This window comes from Aulonocara sp. 'chitande type north' Nkhata Bay, linkage group LG16 (assembly GCF_057382095.1).
Source record: "Aulonocara sp. 'chitande type north' Nkhata Bay isolate Kocher_YH1m ecotype deep benthic linkage group LG16, A_spYH_male_GT1.1, whole genome shotgun sequence".
Lineage (NCBI taxonomy): Eukaryota > Metazoa > Chordata > Actinopteri > Cichliformes > Cichlidae > Aulonocara > Aulonocara sp. 'chitande type north' Nkhata Bay.
In genome coordinates, this window is record NC_141359.1 from 28,661,203 (window position 1) to 28,681,548 (window position 20,346).

Genomic DNA, 20,346 nt, shown 5'->3' on the forward strand with positions numbered 1-20,346 from the left:
AAAGGCAACACAACTGTGAAAAGCTGCACAGTCTAAAATGTTCTTTTCTTCTTTTTCATAAAATCACGCCACCAGCAGGGGAAACAGCAAAGCACACTTCTAATTTGAGAACTGTTTTTAGTTGAAAAGCTTGGAAGCATATAATTGGGCAAACTAGAAACCATTATAAGTTCTTCTTTTTTCTTTTAAAAGAACTGAAGGAAAAAAAATCTGTTTGGGCAAGATTTTTCTTACACTCACACACAGAAAAAATAAAAAACATCTGCCAAAATCAGAAGGGTAGCTGCTGTGCGTCTCAGTGGCATGCAAGACTTAAAAACAAAAAACAAAAAAGAAAACCACAAAACAAGTTTCTGCTAAGTTCAGGCTAAATTGGGTCACTCTCATGTTGAAAAAAAAATGAGCATGTGAAAGAAGATGAAAAAGAAGAACTATTTATCCCCCCCACCCAGAAAGCTGACCAGAATTCTTAAGGAAATCAATTAAAAAAATAAAATAAAAATCTGCCCTCGCAGATCACCTTATTATTAGGTATATCTGTTCAATTGCTTGTTGACATAAATCATTATTCATAATTATGTTACCATCTTAATGTATTTAGGCATGTAGACGTACTCGAGACGACCTGCTGAAGTTTAAGCGGAGCGTCAGAACAGTAAAAAACTATGGAATGGTTTTTGGTGTCTCACAGGCTGGTCTGAGTATTTTAGAATTTTGCAATGTACTGGCATTTTTGCACGCAGCCGACTGGTTCAAAATAAGAAAAAACGTCCAATGAGCAGCAGTTCAACTAGTTATTTTTACCTAGAGAAGCCAGGAATCAGAGGACAATGGCCATACTGCACAGAAGACATCTCTAAACGCACAACATGCCAAACCTTGAACCTTGTTTTCTTAGCACACTTTGGGGCCCTTAGTTCCCTACTAAGCATCATTTAAATAGCAGAGCCTACGTAAGTACTAATCCTGGCCATGCACACTCCTTTATGACCACGTTGTACAGATCTTCAGTTTCCAGCAGAATAACACACTAATGTCACAAATCCCAAATCATCTCAGACTGGGATCCAATCCAAGGGAGCACCTTCGGGCTACGAGGTGTGTCTTGGATGTGCAATTGACAAATCAATAGCGACTGTGGAATGGCATCATGAGAGCATGGTCCAAAATCTCTGAGAAATGTTTTGAGCAACTTGATAATTTTATGCCATGAAGACTTGAGGCAGTAATGAAGGCAAAAATGGGGTCCAACCCAATACTAGCAAAGTGTCCCCAGTAAAGTGACCTTTCTGAGGTCACTTTCTGGCCAGGACTTTAAGATTAGCCACTCCTTCAAGCAGTCTCCACAACAAACCATAATCATTTTTGTACATTTTTAACAGTATGGACTAGTCATGCATGATAAAGGAGTAGACTAAAGCGTATATGTGGCCCCAAAATTCTGGTACCTGCATGTACCTAAAAATATGAAATATTTTGGAGCAGTTTGCACAGCACTTTAAAAAGCAGGAGCAATATTTGAGTGTTTAAAAATGACATAAAAGTAACCAAACACCAACTGGCAGATATACCTGTGCCACATGCTTTGGTGCCAGTATCATGAGTGTTACTAACATGACCTCCTCATATTTAAGTGTTTAAGAAAAGTGTAAGTCCAGCATGCTGTTTCAAGTGTACATTTTTCTCCTGGGTCATTAAGCTCACAAGAATTTGTCTTAGAAGTTACCATAATACAGTAATTCCCCATGGTCAGGGGACCAAGCATGTAGCAGCTGGAACTTACATTTCTTCACTAAATGGCTTTGAACCGGGGAGCGACACCAAACCATCATATCCTGCTCAAATGTTGTTTTCATGCTCTTTCTCCTCCTGGTATCATAAATACAAATGTGGTGTTATTCCTATGAGTTTGTATATGGAGACAGAAATGACACAATAGGGACTTGTTAGTGAAAATAAAAAAATAAAAATAAAGAAACATTGCTTCAAATGAGGGGCCTTCAGAGGGAAAACAGGCTGCAAGACTAAAGCTTGAGAGGGAATAAGACAGATAAATGACAGTGGTCTCTCTGGTGGTAATAACATGTGTCTTGTGATGATACAGTGAGGATAAAGGTGGTGAGAGGGGATATACTGATCAAACACACTTTAGGGCACTTTTGCTGGATAAGGTTGTTTTTTTTTTTTCGACAATCACTCTGTCTGCAGTCAGGTTTGATGTTGTGGAAGAAACATGTTTAACAGGAAAAAAGAAAATTAGCTCTGCTTTGTTAAAACAACTCAAATGCACCGAGGCAAGGTTTCAAAGAAGTCCCATATCAGTCAGGGGGTAAAAAACGTCCATATTCTCCAAATAAACTCTGGAAGTCTAAGCCTGGCGCATGGAGAATTCAGAGCTCTGATTAATATTCCTTACCACCGCGCAGACTGGAAATTGAAAACTTTAGGTGGTGGGGAAGAGTTGGGGATTATGCCTGCGTGATTGGTTTCAAACTACAACCATTGTTACAGCAGCTCTGTTGTAATTAGAGAGAGAAATTACTTCAGAAAAAATAGCTTTTGAACAGCTGGCGACACGTAAACGCTCTCATACCCAGTCTAAGAAGTAAGCCTCCCAGTTGGTATGAGAAAGCCAGGTACTATTCTCCTCATCATGCCTAGGTATAACGATGAAGGAGTAATTGCTGTCTTTGTTATGTGAGCCAACGCAAGCTGTATTAGTGCAGCCTGCAGTACGTATAACAATACCATACATGTAAGGCTCTAAACGCGAACTCATTTACAAACCACACAGGATAAGGATATGGCAGTTAGGTATTTTTAAGGAAAGGTAAATGACTCTTTCACACAAAACACTTGTGTTGGTATAACTTTAATGTGGGAATATGCTTTTGTTTGTATGATTTGGCACCCTCTTGTGGCCACAGTTGGTACTTGGGAAGTTGTTATGCCCAGCTAGTTTGCTACAAGTGCTCAGTGGAGGTGAAACTTTTGCCCACGCATGCCTGTAAGTTTTCATTACATACTATAACCTTAACTATCTGATTTGTGATGTATGTGTAATGTGCATATACTGAGTTACTATTTCAGCTGTGTGGTCATTACTCATTTGTAAAGCTACTTGTGTGCTAGCGACTGTATATTAGCATGTGTTTGCTAACTTGCTATGATCAATAATGCTAGTTAACTGAAGGTGATGTTTATGTTTAATTTAGGCAACCTTAAGATTTATGTTTTTTGCTGGTTGTCATGAAAACTAAGTTTCAATTAGTACATTATGTATGTTCAGTGAATGAGAAGGTAATTATCTGTTTTGTGTTTATTTAGTTTTACAAAAAGAAAAGAGAAAGGAGAGTAATGAAAATGGATAAAGGATACCATGTATAAGAAGCCTCAGTAACATGGCCTGTAAACTGGAGATGCAGATCGAAGTAAAGAAGAATCTCAGTTCAAAGCATTCTCTTCTTCTCATTCTGTTCACTGTCTGTCAAACTGGATAAGCTAAATCACGCCCACATCTAGTGAGGACAGAACAGTAAAAAGGCATACAATTCAGCAGATTTCACCATTCAAGGCGGCTACTGTATTCACAATGTCTGAGCCATCAGCTAACCAAGCCCAGCAGGTAGAGACACTTGGATCTCTGGAGACAAGATCATACTGTTCCAGCTCAAAACTTTCCAACAGGTCAACAGCAAGCGTTGCAGCGCTCAGGGCACGTGCCAAAGCAGAGGCTGCACAAGCGCAGTTGGCTTATGCGGAACAAGAAGCGGAAGCTATGAAACAACAAGCCCAAATCCAAGCACAGCTGCATATTCTCCAGGTGAAGAAAATGGCTGCTGCTGCATCAGCTGAAGCACAGGTCTTAGAGGCAGCGGTTCAGCTGGAGGAACAAAATTCCCAGAAAAGCGGGCAACTCCCAATCATCCCTGCAGACTGTAAGCAAAGAGTTCAAGATTACATTGACAGACAGTCATATGTGCAAAATATTCAAGAAAATACTCCTGCTGAAGATGACACACAGTCATCACCATACCTTAAAAAAGGATATCCAAGCTCATCTGTGGCTCTACCCAAAGCACCTTTGTGGAAAGAGGAGGACCTCACACATCAGGAGCTTAGACCGCAACATCCACCCAGCGATCACCACGATCATGGGACATACACAAGTCCAGCACATCAGTTTGAACCACTCACGCCAATACCACCTACCCACAATAACTCATCTGCTATAACAGATGTGGCAAAATATTTAATGAGACGAGAGCTTGTGTCAACTACTATACAGAAATTTGACGACGAACCCCAAAACTACCGGACATGGAAATCCTCCTTCTTAAATGTAATCAAGGACTTGTCTTTGTCACCTAGAGAGGAACTTGACCTCCTTATAAAATGGTTAGGACCACAGTCGTCTGAGCAAGCAAGGAGAGTCAGCGCTGCGCAAATTTATAATGTTGCTGCAAGCCTTGAAATGGTTTGGCAGCGCTTGGAGGAGTCATATGGAGCTCCAGAGGTGATTGAACATGCCCTCTTTAAGAAAATGGAAGACTTTGCAAAAATATCTGCCAAAGACAACAGCAGGCTGAGGGAACTTGGTGACCTCTTACTTGAACTGGAACTCGCCAAAGCAGAAGGGCACTCACCTGGGCTCGCTTTCCTCGACACAGCACGTGGTGTCAATCCTATTGTAGAGAAACTACCACACACATTGCAAGAGAAGTGGATTTCATGTGCCTCCAAGTTCAAAACAAACCACAACGTTGCCTTCCCACCTTTCTCTGTCTTTTCCCAGTTTGTACGAGAACAAGCGAGAATCAGGAATGATCCCAGCTTCTTTTTTCTCTCAACAGGAGTAGGGAAAGCTGAACGACCTATAAGGTACAACAGAACACAGATATCAGTAAGAAAGACAGATGTGTCATGTGAACTGGGGGTAAGTGAATTGGATAAGTGGGATGACCCAGACAAGCAGTGTCCTCTCCATAGGAAACCACACCCTCTTAGGAAATGTCGCAGTTTTCGCAGTAAGTCTCTTGAAGAAAGAAAAGCTTACCTAAAGGAGAAGAACATATGCTTCAGATGTTGTGGATCCACCAAGCATCTAGCAAAGAACTGCACAGCCAAAATTACTTGTAAGGAATGTGAAAGCGACAAGCACATCTCGGCTTTGCATCCAGGCCCACCCCCTCACGACTTCAGACTGCCACTAGAGACAGGAAAGCATGGCGGGGAGCCTCAAGCCATGCCAGTGTCAACCTCAGCTAAAGCCATGTGCACTGAAGTCTGTGGAGATTGGCATAGCCCCAAGTCTTGTGCCAAAATCTGTCTAGCTCTGGTTTATCCTTCTGGCAAGAGAGAGAAAGCAATCAAACTATATGCAGTCTTAGATGATCAGAGCAATCGCTCTCTCGCACGATCCATGTTTTTTGACATCTTCGAGGTGGACGGGAACACAGAGACATACACACTCAAGACGTGCTCAGGCATAATGGAAATGAGTGGAAAGCGAGCCAAACACTTCATCATAGAGTCGATTGATGGCAACACCAAGGTACCTCTACCTCCATTGCTGGAATGTGATATGATTCCAGAGGACCGGTCTGAGATACCCTCTCCTGAAGTTGCACAACATTTTCCTCACTTGAAAGACATTGCACACAAAATCCCTCCCATCAATTCAGACGCACAAATCCTTCTGCTCCTAGGAAGGGATGTGTTGAATTTGCATAAAGTGAGAGAACAACACAATGGACCAGCAGATGCTCCATTTGCTCAACGGCTCGACCTTGGCTGGGTAGTCATAGGAGATGTCTGTTTGGGGCGCACGCATAAGCCGAGCTCTGCTGTGAGAACCTATAAAACTAACGTGCTGCTCAATGGGAGACCATCATATCTCAGCCCGTGCTTCAACAGTATGAATGCAAAGGAAAAGCTGTTAACAGTCCAGCAGAGATGCACTACTCAAAGCCACATGGATACTTATCACGGGGTCAAAACAGACAAGCTCGGTGATACAGTGTTCATCAAGAGCGAAGACGATGAGAGACCCGGACCTTCACTGGAAGATGAACGTTTCCTCAAGATCATGCAAAGTGAGATGTACCAAGACAACTCTAATAGTTGGGTCGCGCCTCTGCCCTTTGTAACACATAGGCAGCGACTGCCAAACAACTGCCAGCAAGCTCTCAAACGACTGCATACTCTCAAGCGGAGTCTCGACAGGAAGGCAGACATGAGAGATCACTTTGTTAAGTTCATGCAGAAGATGTTTGACAGTCAGCAAGCAGAGTTAGCACCTGCTTTGAAGCCTGAGGAAGAGTGCTGGTATCTTCCATTGTTTGGAGTATACCATCCACAAAAGCCTGGACAAATACGGGTAGTTTTTGACTCGAGCGCCAAACACGAGGGGGTGTCATTGAATGATGTCCTTTTAAGTGGTCCAGACTTGAACAACACTTTGGTTGGAGTGCTACTGCGGTTTCGAAAAGAGCTTATAGCAATAACTGCGGATGTGGAACAGATGTTCTACTGCTTTACTGTAAGGGAAGATCACCGGAACTACCTACGTTTTCTCTGGTACCGAGAAAATGACCTCACAAAAGATGTGACAGAGTTCCGCATGACAGTGCATGTGTTTGGCAATAGCCCCTCACCAGCTGTGGCGATCTATGGGCTGAGAAAAGCAGCTCAAGCAGGCGAGGCAGAGCACGGCAAAGATGCAAGGGAGTTTGTTACCAGAAACTTTTATGTCGACGACGGTCTGACTTCACTCCCTACAGAAACAGAAGCCATCAGTCTTCTTCAAAGAACACAGAAGATGTTAGCTGAGTCCAATTTACGGCTACACAAAATTGCCTCAAACAGTAGCAAGGTAATGGATGCATTTCCAGCTGATGATCTGGCCAAGGACCTGAAAAACCTAGACCTAGGGACAGATCCTCTTCCTGTTCAGCGTAGCCTTGGACTGAGCTGGAGTCTTGAATCAGATTCTTTCACCTTCCAAGTTTCCAAGGAAGAAAGACCCTTCACTAAGCGAGGCATACTCTCTACAGTCAACAGCTTGTATGACCCGTTAGGTTTTATTGCTCCCATCACTGTCCAAGGCAAAGCCCTCATCAGAGAACTTACCACAGAACCATGTGAATGGGATGATCCTCTTCCACCTGCCAAAGAAAGACAATGGAATGCATGGAAAGACTCCCTGTCAGAGGTAGAGCTTCTGCACATACCCAGGCCTTATATTCCGTCTTCTCTGTCCTCCATGCAGCACCAAGAGCTTTGTGTCTTCTCAGATGCCTCGTCAATGGCTATTGCAGCAGTTGCCTACATACGAGCTATTGATAAACAAGGACAGTGCTTCATCGGGTTTGTCATGGGTAAATCCAAGCTAGCACCCAAGCCTGCACATACCATCCCCCGATTGGAGCTGTGTGCTGCAGTTCTTGCTGTAGAGGTGGCAGAGCTCATTTGTCAGGAGATGGACCTTGAGCTGCATGCTGTAAGGTATTACACAGACAGCAAGATTGTGCTAGGCTACATCTATAATGCTTCGCGAAGGTTTTACATCTATGTGTCCAACAGAGTCTCCAGAATTAGGAAGTCCACTACATGCACACAGTGGAATTATGTTGCAACAGAAAACAACCCAGCTGACATCGCAACAAGGCCGATTGCAGCAAGTCTCCTGCACAAAACAAGCTGGTTCATTGGTCCTCAGTTCCTAAAGCAGGCCCAACAACAGGTATCCCCATCAGTGACATTAAGTAAGTTTGACCTTGTTGAACCACAGTACGATGCAGAGATTCGCCCAGAAGTCAGCACCCTGACAACTAAGGCTACTGATAGACCTCTCAGTCCACAGAGATTTGAACGGTTCTCCTCATGGAAAACTCTGATAAATGGAATGGCGAAGCTCATCAGCGTGGCAAGATGCAGGTCCAGGCTTTCAAAACAAGTCCCTCAAAATCCACAAACACAGGCAAAATTTAGAGTGATCTGGAGTGTTCAACAGTTTGTATTCACGGAAGAAGTGAGACAATTGGAGAGAGGGAAACAAATTTCCGAAGCAAGTCCTCTGTGGAGGTTGAACCCCTTTATCGATCAGGATGGAGTGCTTAGAGTAGGTGGACGGCTCTCTTCAGCTGACCTTCCATATGATGAAAAACACCCAGTCATACTCCCAAAGAGACACCATGTGACAACTTTGTTAGTGAGACATCATCACCAGGAAGTTGCCCACCAAGGTCGCCACTTAACTGAGGGGGCACTTCGCTCAGCCGGTTTGTGGATAATTGGCGTAAGAAAGCTGGTTTCTAGCTTGATCTATGGATGTGTCATATGCCGCAAAGTCAGAGGAAAGCCTCAAGAGCAAAAGATGTCTGACTTGCCTGAGGATAGGCTTTGCATAGAACCCCCGTTCACCAGAGTTGGTCTAGATGTCTTTGGACCATGGAGTGTAGTGTCACGACGAACAAGAGGAGGCACAGCAGAAAACAAGCGATGGGCAGTGTTGTTTACGTGCCTAGGAACACGAGCAGTGCATATAGAGGTGATTGCATCCATGTCCACCTCAAGCTTTATTAACGCCTTAAGAAGGTTTTTTGCCATACGAGGACCTTCCAAGGTTCTCAGGTCTGACCGTGGAACCAACTTCGTCGGTGCCTGTAGAGAGTTAAGGATCTTTACAGATGACTCAGAGGTCCGAAATTACCTTAGTAATGAAGGCTGCTCATGGACCTTTAATGCACCACACTCATCCCATATGGGAGGCTCATGGGAAAGAATGATTGGTGTTGCTCGTCGGATCTTAGATGCCATGCTGCTGCAGTCTGGGCCTACCCGTCTTTCTCATGAAGTCCTTGTCACCTTGATGGCAGAAGTGATGGCAATTATGAATGCTCGGCCATTGGTTCCGGTGAGTACAGATCCAGAGTCACCGACAGTCTTGACACCAGCAATGCTTCTTACTCAGAAAGCAAACGTTGTGTCTGCTCCCGAAGGGGTGTTTGACTTGAAAGACCTATACAGGAAACAGTGGCGACATGTCCAATGTCTAGCCGACATCTTTTGGAAACGATGGCGACAAGAATATTTGACAACACTGCAGTCCAGAAAGAAGTGGATCAATGACAAAAGGGACATGCAAGTCGGAGACGTTGTCTTACTGAAGGATGACCAAACCAAGCGAAATGAATGGCCTATTGGTCTCATTGTTAAGAACATTCCTAGTCAAGATAATAAAATCAGAAAGGTGGAGGTTAGGGTTGTGAAACAAGGTGCTCCACGGATTTACCTACGTCCAGTTTCTCAGCTCATCCTTCTGTTCCCCAAGGAAACTATAAAGAAAGACTGAGGTATACAGGAAACTAAAAAGTAAAGTAAAAGACGGAGTGGTATAAAATACTTTATACCAGGCGGGGAGTGTGTTGGTATAACTTTAATGTGGGAATATGCTTTTGTTTGTATGATTTGGCACCCTCTTGTGGCCACAGTTGGTACTTGGGAAGTTGTTATGCCCAGCTAGTTTGCTACAAGTGCTCAGTGGAGGTGAAACTTTTGCCCACGCATGCCTGTAAGTTTTCATTACATACTATAACCTTAACTATCTGATTTGTGATGCATGTGTAATGTGCATATACTGAGTTACTATTTCAGCTGTGTGGTCATTACTCATTTGTAAAGCTACTTGTGTGCTAGCGACTGTATATTAGCATGTGTTTGCTAACTTGCTATGATCAATAATGCTAGTTAACTGAAGGTGATGTTTATGTTTAATTTAGGCAACCTTAAGATTTATGTTTTTTGCTGGTTGTCATGAAAACTAAGTTTCAATTAGTACATTATGTATGTTCAGTGAATGAGAAGGTAATTATCTGTTTTGTGTTTATTTAGTTTTACAAAAAGAAAAGAGAAAGGAGAGTAATGAAAATGGATAAAGGATACCATGTATAAGAAGCCTCAGTAACATGGCCTGTAAACTGGAGATGCAGATCGAAGTAAAGAAGAATCTCAGTTCAAAGCATTCTCTTCTTCTCATTCTGTTCACTGTCTGTCAAACTGGATAAGCTAAATCACGCCCACATCTAGTGAGGACAGAACAACACTTGTTCCCTTTAAAGTCACCATTGTGTTTGTGGTCTGATGCAAACTACAGGGGTTATAGGAGACCGCTAGAGAAATCTGTGAAATAGTGCAACCTGAAGCTCAGTGACAGCGAACTACCACAGTATCGTTGACTTGCCCTGCCCATTTGCAAAACAGAGAAGCTTCACCTCCATTTGTCCAAACTGGTGTTTCTGAGACAGCCAAAATATGCAATATACTATACTCTATCAAATTATACTGTTTGTTCATAATACAAGATGATGTTACAAGATTATACCTTGTAATGTTAAAAACACTGGTTTCTCTCAGCACTGTTGCCTCACAGAAAGACCCCGGCCTGATGGTGGAATCGAACTCAGGACCTTCTTGCTGTGTGGAGTTTGCATGTTCTCCCCATGTTTGTGTGGGTTATCTCTGGGTACTCCGGCTCCCTCGCACAGTCCAAAGACATGCAGTTAGTGGCATGCAGTTAATGGTGATAGGTGAATGTAAGTGAGAATGGTTGTCTGTGTCTATGTGTTAACCCTGCGACAGATTGGCAACCTGTCCAGGGTGTACCCTGCCTCTTGCCCTAAGACAGCTGGGATAGGCTCCAGCCCCCCTGCAACCCTGAATGGATAAGCAGTAGAGAAAGAATGAATGGATACTATTTTCTTATGGCCCTAAAACCCAAAAGTCAGGATTATTAAGTGAAAAAAAAAAAAAAAAAAAAAAGGGGGGGGGGGGGAAATGAAAAAGAAAAAGAAAAGAAAGCTGGTGTTAAGCTTGATCTCAAAATAAACAGCTGCATTTTATAACACCACAGCACAAATACTGTTGCTACTCAATTTAAAGAGGCTTTCAGTGTGCAAATAGAATGAAATGCAGAAGAACTAAATCATTTTTAATTCATTTGTTGCACTTTAGAGTGTTAACAATGACTATCTGTGTAATTTCTCAAGCCAGAGAGCTAACAACATGTTTTGGCCTGAAGTGTCAGGCGACTGCTTTAATGTACACACATAAACACAAAAGTGACATCTGAAGAATTTCCTGCAAGCGCATAATGGAACCATGGTTAAATTTCTATTACATTAGTGTGTACAGACTCTAATGGGCATGGGCTGAAATAATGAAAAATAAAAGCGGTTCCTTTGTCTGCTCAGCTATTCCATTTTTTCCTGCACAGAATGACACTGAACACACAATTACACAAGTGCGTTGGCAGCATTTGTGCCCACTGGCAGCAAAATGGGCTGAGCACAGGGTTCCATGGGCACACTGAAGAGAGTCCTGAGTACTGCCAGACTGGAGGGAAAAAAACAAAAAAACAAAAACAAAACCACTACAAAAAGCAGAAGGGCTGAAAACAGGGTCACCCGACTCTTCGCATTGACAGCTGATGACCAAAGGAGAATTTAGGGCAGGCACTTAGGCTGACCGGAGCAGCACTTGGGACATTTTGGCTGATCACAGGAGCTACTCTGTGGCCTCCTGTGGGTTGAATCACAGGGCTACTTGGGCTGCTCAACAATAGCAACAGTTTATGTCAAAACCTTGCAAGCCTGGTATCCCAGGTGGTTAATTTTGTAGACCTCCTTGGACAGAGGCACCGCTTGGCACCAGGCAAACTTTACACTACAGCAATGGAAAAGTTTGCAATGAGAATCAGAGAGACCACACATCCCTAAGGGGGCCCCACCTGACTCCAGTCGCTCCCACTGCAAGTGGCGTTTCTGATTCTGTTTAAACGAACGTAATGAGTGAGGCTAGCCAGTGAAAAAAAGAAGAAGAGTTAACCTTCTGAGAGTGAAGAAAAAGGAAGACAGCAGTGAATAGAGCTGATAACAATTAAATATAGCTTTAAACACTGAATGGTCGTACTCTCTCCCGCTCTCCATATTATACATTATTGAGCTACACACGTCTGTTGCTACCACGGACGTCGCACGCTCGTACGTCATTGTCATGAGACACTCTCACAAACAAAATCACGGTTTAGTAACGCAGTAATGCAGCATGCTTACGGGAAAGTAACAGTATTCTAATTACTCTTTTAAAATAGTAATCCCTTACTTTACTCATTACTTGAAAAAAGTAATCGGCCCATCTCTGGTCCTAACACCATTTTACTATCAGTACTTTATTAAAATTTATTAATACTATCAATTAATTCGACCAACTATGAGAGGTTAGTAAGCTGTTATAGCCTACATTGCTTTTCCATTCTTCATGCTTGGACACAAAGACTTACAGAGAGTTGCAATTGTGTTTCCTCACTTACGCTTTCTTTTTTTAAAACTCATTTTGTCTATAATCCAATCCATTCTCTCTGCACCCTGAAAAACATCAAAATAACAAACAAAAACATTCAAAGAAAGCCAGTCGTGCATTTCCCAGCTGTAAGCTGTAAGTTTTCCTTCTTACTTTGATTCCAACGTAGTGCACGGGAATGATGGGTTTATCGAGCGAGGGAAGGCTGGCCTCATCCAAAGGCTCTCCCACCATCACTTTGGTTGCCACGTTGATAAAGTCGACACCAATTGTTTTGGATACAAAAGGGAAGGAGCGTGACGCTCGCAGATTGCATTCGATCACCTACAGGATGCAATATACAAAAATATAGTCATCTGAAAAAAGTTTTTTTTTCTTTTTTTTAAAAAATAAAAATAAGAAAAACCGATTCTTTCAGTATACCATTAACTTTAAATTAAGGTTACTTAGATAAATAGAAATATATAGATTACAAATGCATAAATATACTATACAAATGGCCAGATTAGATACACACACATACACACAAATAGTGGGCGTGCATGTGCGCTGTGGCTGAACACCAAAGCTGAAGGCAAGGTTGATTATTAATTCGGCCAGCTTTGCCAACCATTTTAAACAACAGGGGATTTCATTTTGTGAGTGAATTGCATTAGCTGAAACCAGGTGTGAAAATGTCAATCTGTCTTTTTAGTCACACACTGAGAGATATACCTACCATGACATCATTGCCTTTAACCAGAAATTGAGTGTTAAATGGCCCAGAAATTTCAAATGCGTGCGCGATTTTTCGGGTGGCAATTTTAACCTAAAAGAAGAAGAAGGAGGAGAAGACGAAGGGAAAAAAAACCACACACTTAAAAATCAAATAAGACTGTTTCAGTTTGAACACAAATGGAGAACATTAAAAGCATAAAGTGCAAGGTAAACTGCTTACTCAACATGGATTAAGAAAAAAAAAAAAAACCCAGTTTGAATCACTAAAGCTGCTTTCCATTCTGCCAGTTTTGATTTCCTTTTTTAAAATTTTTTTTTTATTTATTTATTTTTTAATGGACAGATGCACCCTTTTCATCAGGATACATTTTATTGATTGGTTGCATTTTCTGCTTATTCACACTGTTGTGTTTGTAACAACAAACAGGGATGGCAGTACCAGCTCTGGTTCTAACATAACGACATGTGCATGGGGCTGGAAAAGACCTAAAGCAAGAGACACACATGAAAAGCTCATTTTGTACCTAAAACTGCAGGACTTAAAAGTAATTAGTACAAAAGAATATAATATTCCAAGGCACATCCCCCCTCACTTAGCTATAAATGTGAAACTAGCTTTAAATAAAAATCATAAAAAAAAAAATTCAACAGATGATCGACTGTTTTGTAGACTGTTTCTTAAACCATTTGAATTATGGTCTCAATCTGGAAATTTGTTGAACACTAAATAATTTCTTTATATGTCATTTTTTGTGTGTCTATAACACACTGGACACTTTCTACAAGGGAATATGCAATGTGCACCGTGTCAACTTTAAGGTGACTTAACTGACCTTTTCCTGTGCCCCTTGGCTAATGGTCTGTGTTGGCAGCATTAGGGTAGCATCTCCAGAGTGCACCCCAGCATCTTCCACATGCTCTGTTATGGCATGAACCAAAACCTAAAAAGACACACCCGAACGCATGCAGAAACATTAACGGAGTAAACTGGGCACAGAATAACATTTGCAAGCAGCTCACAGCTCTAATAAGACACAAAAATGTCTGTTCAAAGCAAATACTCCTTTCACAGCCTTGGTCTGTTGACCAAGAGGAAGTTTCCAAATTTAAGGAAAATCGCCTCCAGATTTGATGTTTTCATACATACAGTATGCCACAACAGAAAACTGTAGCATTAACGTACAGGGAGCCACCTTGACGATGACGACTGCTGCATTGTGCATGTGGGAGAAACAAATAAATTCAGCAAGGTCAACACTGTTTGAGACAAAGGCCTTGTATTTGTTGAAACAATGTACATTGATATAACTATGTCTGAATAACTTCCAAAATTTCACCCAAAGGAAAGAAGATCTATATTGCCAAGCCACTCTGTATGTGTGTGAGTGCGTGTGCGGGTCTGTAAATGAGCTGCCGTGTCATTAGCTCATTTAAACTGCTGCTAACCACGGCATTCATTAACACTCTTCAGATAGAGCCTGTAATTAATACGTATTATCTCTGACTTTTTTACTCTCCCCCACACATACGCACACAGTTTAGCTTCAAGTAACGAGTCCTGTTTGGTATTCAATGAATGGACAGCTTGTTAATGTGATACTGAAGATAAAGGAGGGTCTGTATTCAGAGAAAGCAGAGTGAGAAAATCTACCATACAACTGAAGAGCCCACGTTCAAAATGACACCCTTGAAATGACTCTCACAGTCTAAACAATAGAAAAATAGACAAGGCGTTCAGGACAATTACCTTGGTGGCTCCTTCGCCTACTGCAGCTTAAACTGCAGATACAGTTATACAAGAATTAAAAAGTTAGACCACCAGCTTGTACTTTAATGTGAAATTACTGTAGCACTATGTAGTGTTTTCGTCTGCAAGGTCAGATTCATATGTAGGTGTCAGAGGTCAACGCTCACCTTACGTTTACTTTAAATGGGGTGACGTCATGCATTGTGGATCCATTTCTCCACTCAGTGGTAATTAATAATAATAATTTTAAAAAAAATCTTTTCAAGCCAAATTGCTTGTATTCAACTCCTCTAGCTTCATCCCTATACAGTCAAATTACCGTATTAAATAAGGTGCGGGCAAGTTGGCATCAGCATGGAGGAGATGATCACTTCAGTGAACACTCAGAATAATATGATATGAAAAATTACAGAATATGCAGGTCAATGTTGTTTTTTTTTTATTAGGTAAATGCATTAGAGAAACATGCACTCCAGGCCTCGAGGGCTGGTGTCCTGCAGGTTTTAGATGTGTCCTTGATCCAACACAGCTGATTTAAATGGCTAAATGACCTCCTCCACATCTTGGAGTTCTTCGGAGGCCTGGGAATGAGAATGGATTCAGGTGTGTTGACCCAGGGTGAGATCTAAAACCTGCAGGACAAATGGTCTGAAGAAAAAAAAAAAAAATATCAGGTGAGCAACAGTTCTCTGGAACACTAGAAAAATGTTGCTTAAATGGTAGGGTCATGTTGCCATAAACAACATGAAAGCATGGATCCATCCTGTCTTGTATCTTTTTCAGACCATAAATTAGTTTTATTCAATGCTAGTCTCCCACTATACAAAAATAAACAAAACCGCTCAATTACTTTTAGAAATATTAGGGGTATTGATCTATCAGCTCTTTCCCATGGCATTAATAACTTACCTACCATTGATGCCTCAGCTTCCATAGACGACCTGGTATCTCACTATAACAATGAACTCATCAACCTCTTAGATACCTTGGCTCCCCAAAAAACTCGAACAGTTTCTTTCTCTCGTTCTGCGCCATGGTACTCATCTGAACTTCGCCAACTTAAAGCTACTGGACGCCGCCTAGAACGTCTCTCCAGGAAAACGGGACTTACTATTCACAAGGACATGTATCTCAGTCATATACAACACTATAAAGAAGCTATTCATCCTGCTAAATCTGCTTACTACACCTGTTATTGAATCTGCTGAAGGAAACACTCTCACTTTGTTTTCTACATTGCATAATATTGTTAAACCCCCAGATACCTTTGCCATACATACACACTCTGCCACCGTTTACAACAAATTTATGATTTTTTTTTTTTTAACACCAAGATTGAGAATCTTCATCAACAATTGCCCTCGTACTGTGAAATGGTCAATTGTTCTATCTGCATTTTTTGTCCTTCTCAGCTGTCATCCTCTCTATCCAATTTTGAACTTCCCACAATAACTCAGCTATCTTCCATAATTACTAACTTAAAGTCATCATCACGTAAACTTGATCCACTGCCTACAAATCTTGTTAAACTCTTATTCCCGTCTCTTGCCCCACTGATTGCTAATATCGTACACTCCTCTCTTATATCTGGTTCTGTTCCTTCTTCTCTTAAAACTGCAATAATAACTCCAATACTGGAAAAAAAATGGTTCAGATCCCTCCAATCTAAATAATTTCAGGCCAATTTCAAATCTCCCTTTCCTAGCAAAAATTCTTGAAAAGATAGTGGCTGCACAGGTTCATCATCATCTCACTGGAAATAACTTGTACGAACAGTTTCAGTCCAGCTTCCGTTCATGTCACAGTACAGAAACAGCCCTAGTAAAATTCACCAATGATCTTTTGCTTGCAGCTGATTCTGGATCTCCCACCGCATCCTCCTTCACAGATTAGCATCTATTGGCATCAATGGTACAGTACTCGCCTGGTTTACTTCTCATCTCTCTGGCCGCTCATAGTTTGTTCAATTACTCCCTCACAGATCAGTATCTACTCCAGTTAATTCCGGTGTACCCCAAGGCTCTGACCTGGGTCCTTTACTTTTTATCATCTATCTCCTACCCCTAGGTAATATTTTTAGGAAGCATAACATCCAGTTTCACTGCTACGCAGATGACACCCAGCTCTACCCATCCTCCAAACCCACAGCTACTCTCCCACCCACATCCATTTCTGACTGTTTAATTGAAATCAAGGTCTGGTTTACTCACAACTTTCTCAAACTTACTGGCAATAAAACAGAATTCATTTTAATAGGCACCAGATCAAAACTGACTACAGTTCCAACCAGTCTTTCGTTATCCATTGATAACTGTTGTCACACCCTCCCCTCAGGTTAAGAGTCTTGGTGTCATTCTCGATAGCACTCTGTCCTTCACAGCACATATAATATCACTCGGTCTTCCTACTTTCATCTCCGTAATATTAACCGTCTTCGTCCCTCACTCACACGACACAGTACCGCCATACTTGTCAATGCTCGTCACATCTCGGCTGGATTACTGTAATTCTCTTCTCTATGATTTACCTCATAAATCCCTCCATAAACTGCAGTTGGTTCAAAATACAGCTGCTCGTATTATTTCCAGAACTAGATCCACTGAACATATAACACCTGTTCTTAAACAGCTCCATTGGCTCCCAATTCACCTCCGTGTCAATTTCAAGATCCTGCTTCTCACTTTCAAACTGCTTCATAACTTTGCTCCTCCATATCTATCCGATCTTCTCCATACATACTCACCCCCTCGTACACTCCGCTCTTCTTCAGCTTCCCTTCTGTCAGTTCCACCTGCTCGCCTGACTACCATGGGACTCAGAGCCTTTAGTTGTTCTGCCGCGAGACTTTGGATGCACTTCCACTTGCTCTACGGACCACACACTGTCTCCCCACTTTTAAATCACTACTCAAAACCCATCTGTTTAGAATTGCATACACCTGATCTGTCTTAGGACATTTTTACCTTGCTCAGTTTTTATATTTGCTTTGATACTTTTATGACTGTTTGTGTCTAAATTTTATCTACCGTGTTTGCTATATATATACACATTTTTCTTATGTTTTTATGGTATTGTTTACGTGCTACTGTAAGGTGACCTTGAGGGTCTGAAAGGCGCCTAAAAATAAAATGTTGTATTATTATTATTATTATTATTATTATTATATTACTTTGTACAAAAACAGTTTCATTATATTTCATATATATATATAAAATTATATTATGTAATTGTAATAATAATATAATATAGCTTCATAATGATTACAGGACATCAGACTACTTGTTCTTATTGCTTAATAATGCAGAATTATCATATAGAAATTAAAAAAAACTTGAAGTTGTGCCTATTTGAACACCTTGCCTGCCTGCAGCACTAAAGGACTCCGTAAGAGACGTCTGTCTCACCCTAGCAGCACCTGTCCCTCTCCTCCTCTTCAGTTCGCCTCAACATACGCTCGTCATATTCTGTGATATGATTTACTCTGAGGTGTTTGACAAGGTTAGTGGTGTTGCCACAACACCTCACTGTCTTGCCACATGTATCGCAAACTGCGTCTCGGCTGTTTGTGGAGGTAAAATATGTCCACGCATGACTCTGTTTACGCTCAGCCATTGTTGTTCGTGTGCACGCCAAGGGGCTGCGACACATTTATACAGCCGTATTTCGCATATGACTATGAAAGGCGTAAGAGGAAGTAGTTCCTTCCAATATAGATGATCCGAATGATATAGTTTCTTTCCACTGTGTTCCTGGTAATGATAAACTACAAATTTACCCCAAAGTACTAAAATATTGATATTTTAATATGAGAATCGATTCTAGAGCATAAATTACTGGTATCGGAAGAATCAATATCGATCCGCACACCACTAGTAATATTTTCTTGCCACACTCCGTAGTACCAGATAAATATTGTTTAACTGCCACAACCTACGTAAATGTTTCTTATTGACAGTTTCCTTTATGACCACTGTTTACCTGATTACTGCTTCCAGCAAGATAATGCACCATGTCACAGATCTCAAATCAACTTAAACTGGCTTCTTGAACAACGTAATGAGTTCACGGCCTCTATACTCAACAGATCTCAATCCAATAGACCACCTTTGGGATGTGGTAGAAGATTTGTTGGCTGCACACAAATCTGCAGCTGAGGAATGTTTCCACAACACTGTTGAATTGATGCCATGAAGAATTAAGGCTGTTCTGAAGGCAAAAAGGGGGTCTAACACAGTACTAACAAGGTGTACCTAATATAGTGTACATCCAGTGCATAACTGACCTTTCTGATATTGCATTAACTGGACTGCACTTTGAATTAGAGTTTTCCTTCAAGCAGTCATTGGAACAAGCCAAGTTGTGCATAGTTATTGTATGTGCATGTCATACATGACAGAGTAACAACGCAGCAGTTCAATCCAGTAACAAAGCAATGGAAAACTAAATCTGTGTGAACTGTCAGATTTAAAAGTCAGTATGTTGAAGCAGAATCATTTAAAAGTATCCTTAACTGATCCAATATAAATAGAAAAAATAATTTAGTACCACCATTTTCCTGTACTTTGGTTTTAATATATTCCATTCTTCCCATCAGATCTATCTGGGCTGTGATGTTTTTCATACAAGATGAATGAGATTAGCTCCACTTTATTTTTCTTCTAAGCTCAATATATCTGTCCTACCTCTCAGTTTAAACTAAGGAATAATGGAAGACTGAATAATGCCAGGCTATAGAGATGAATAAAAATGTTGTGAATACTATAAATGAATATATGTTTAAAAAAAAAAAAAAGTACTGTCAATATAAATAAAAAACTGAGTCCAGAACATTAGGACAGGTCATATTTTAAACAACACCACACACTGTTTAAATAGTCGGGTACTTTGTGTGAGCACTGTAAGAACCTCATAATTAAACACTTAGCACATGTTGTATATTTAGCCTGTATTGCCAGTAATGCCTTTGTAGAGTAAGCCACCTTGCCATTCTTGGCCACAGCATCTACCTCCACCTCCCTGGCACCACGTATGAATTTGGTGATGACAACTGGATGCTCCTGAAAGAGAGTCACGAGCAAGGTTATTCATTTGTGGGGGGAAAACAAAACGCAGTTGTGTATATTCATATTGAGAAGATATGAATCTTATGAAGAGAACTTTTCAGTTTCTGGCCTAGTGCCAACATCAACATAATTTTAGTTTTTGGATTCTACCCAGTTCTGAGGAAAGTCTCTCTTCTCCTAAATGCTTTACCATTTTTTGCCATCACTTGAGAAAGCAGTGTACAGTGGGTTATGGCAGTTACTTTTGTTAACAGCTAGCCATCTGCCATTACATTACACCACATTGTACCCCGAAGAGGTGATGGTGAGTCACTGTAACATCTGGTCTGCCTCATTCAAACACAAGAAAAAGAGGTGACACTGCCCAGGTGTTGCATTTTTCTTTTATACACCGTAATTTCAACTTCTTGTCAGTCACGTTGAAGAACAGGCAGTCAATGAACAGCACAACAATAATGT

The 20,346-nt window shown here is 41.2% G+C and overlaps 2 protein-coding genes across 5 annotated transcripts in view; one reads left to right on the forward strand and one right to left on the reverse strand.

Annotated features, from left to right (window-relative positions):
- The window catches only part of cps1 (carbamoyl-phosphate synthase 1, mitochondrial), a 71,464-nt gene that overhangs the window by 19,711 nt on the left and 31,407 nt on the right, over nucleotides 1-20,346 (reverse strand). For all 4 annotated transcript variants that reach the window (XM_086266718.1, XM_086266715.1, XM_086266717.1 and 1 more), the window contains exons 29-32: nucleotides 19,804-19,881; nucleotides 13,911-14,018; nucleotides 13,079-13,168; nucleotides 12,514-12,684 (exon numbers count right to left, since the gene is read on the reverse strand). In XM_086266718.1, the coding sequence (XP_086122844.1) occupies nucleotides 12,514-12,684; nucleotides 13,079-13,168; nucleotides 13,911-14,018; nucleotides 19,804-19,881 (447 nt within the window). The remainder of the gene's footprint in view (nucleotides 1-12,513; nucleotides 12,685-13,078; nucleotides 13,169-13,910; nucleotides 14,019-19,803; nucleotides 19,882-20,346) is intronic.
- LOC147311766 (uncharacterized) lies at nucleotides 3,593-10,764 on the forward strand. The gene is made up of 2 exons (XM_086267402.1): nucleotides 3,593-9,574; nucleotides 9,895-10,764. Exon 1 carries the CDS (start codon nucleotides 3,593-3,595, stop codon nucleotides 9,353-9,355), a length of 5,763 nt encoding a protein of 1,920 aa, XP_086123528.1. The 3' UTR covers nucleotides 9,356-9,574; nucleotides 9,895-10,764.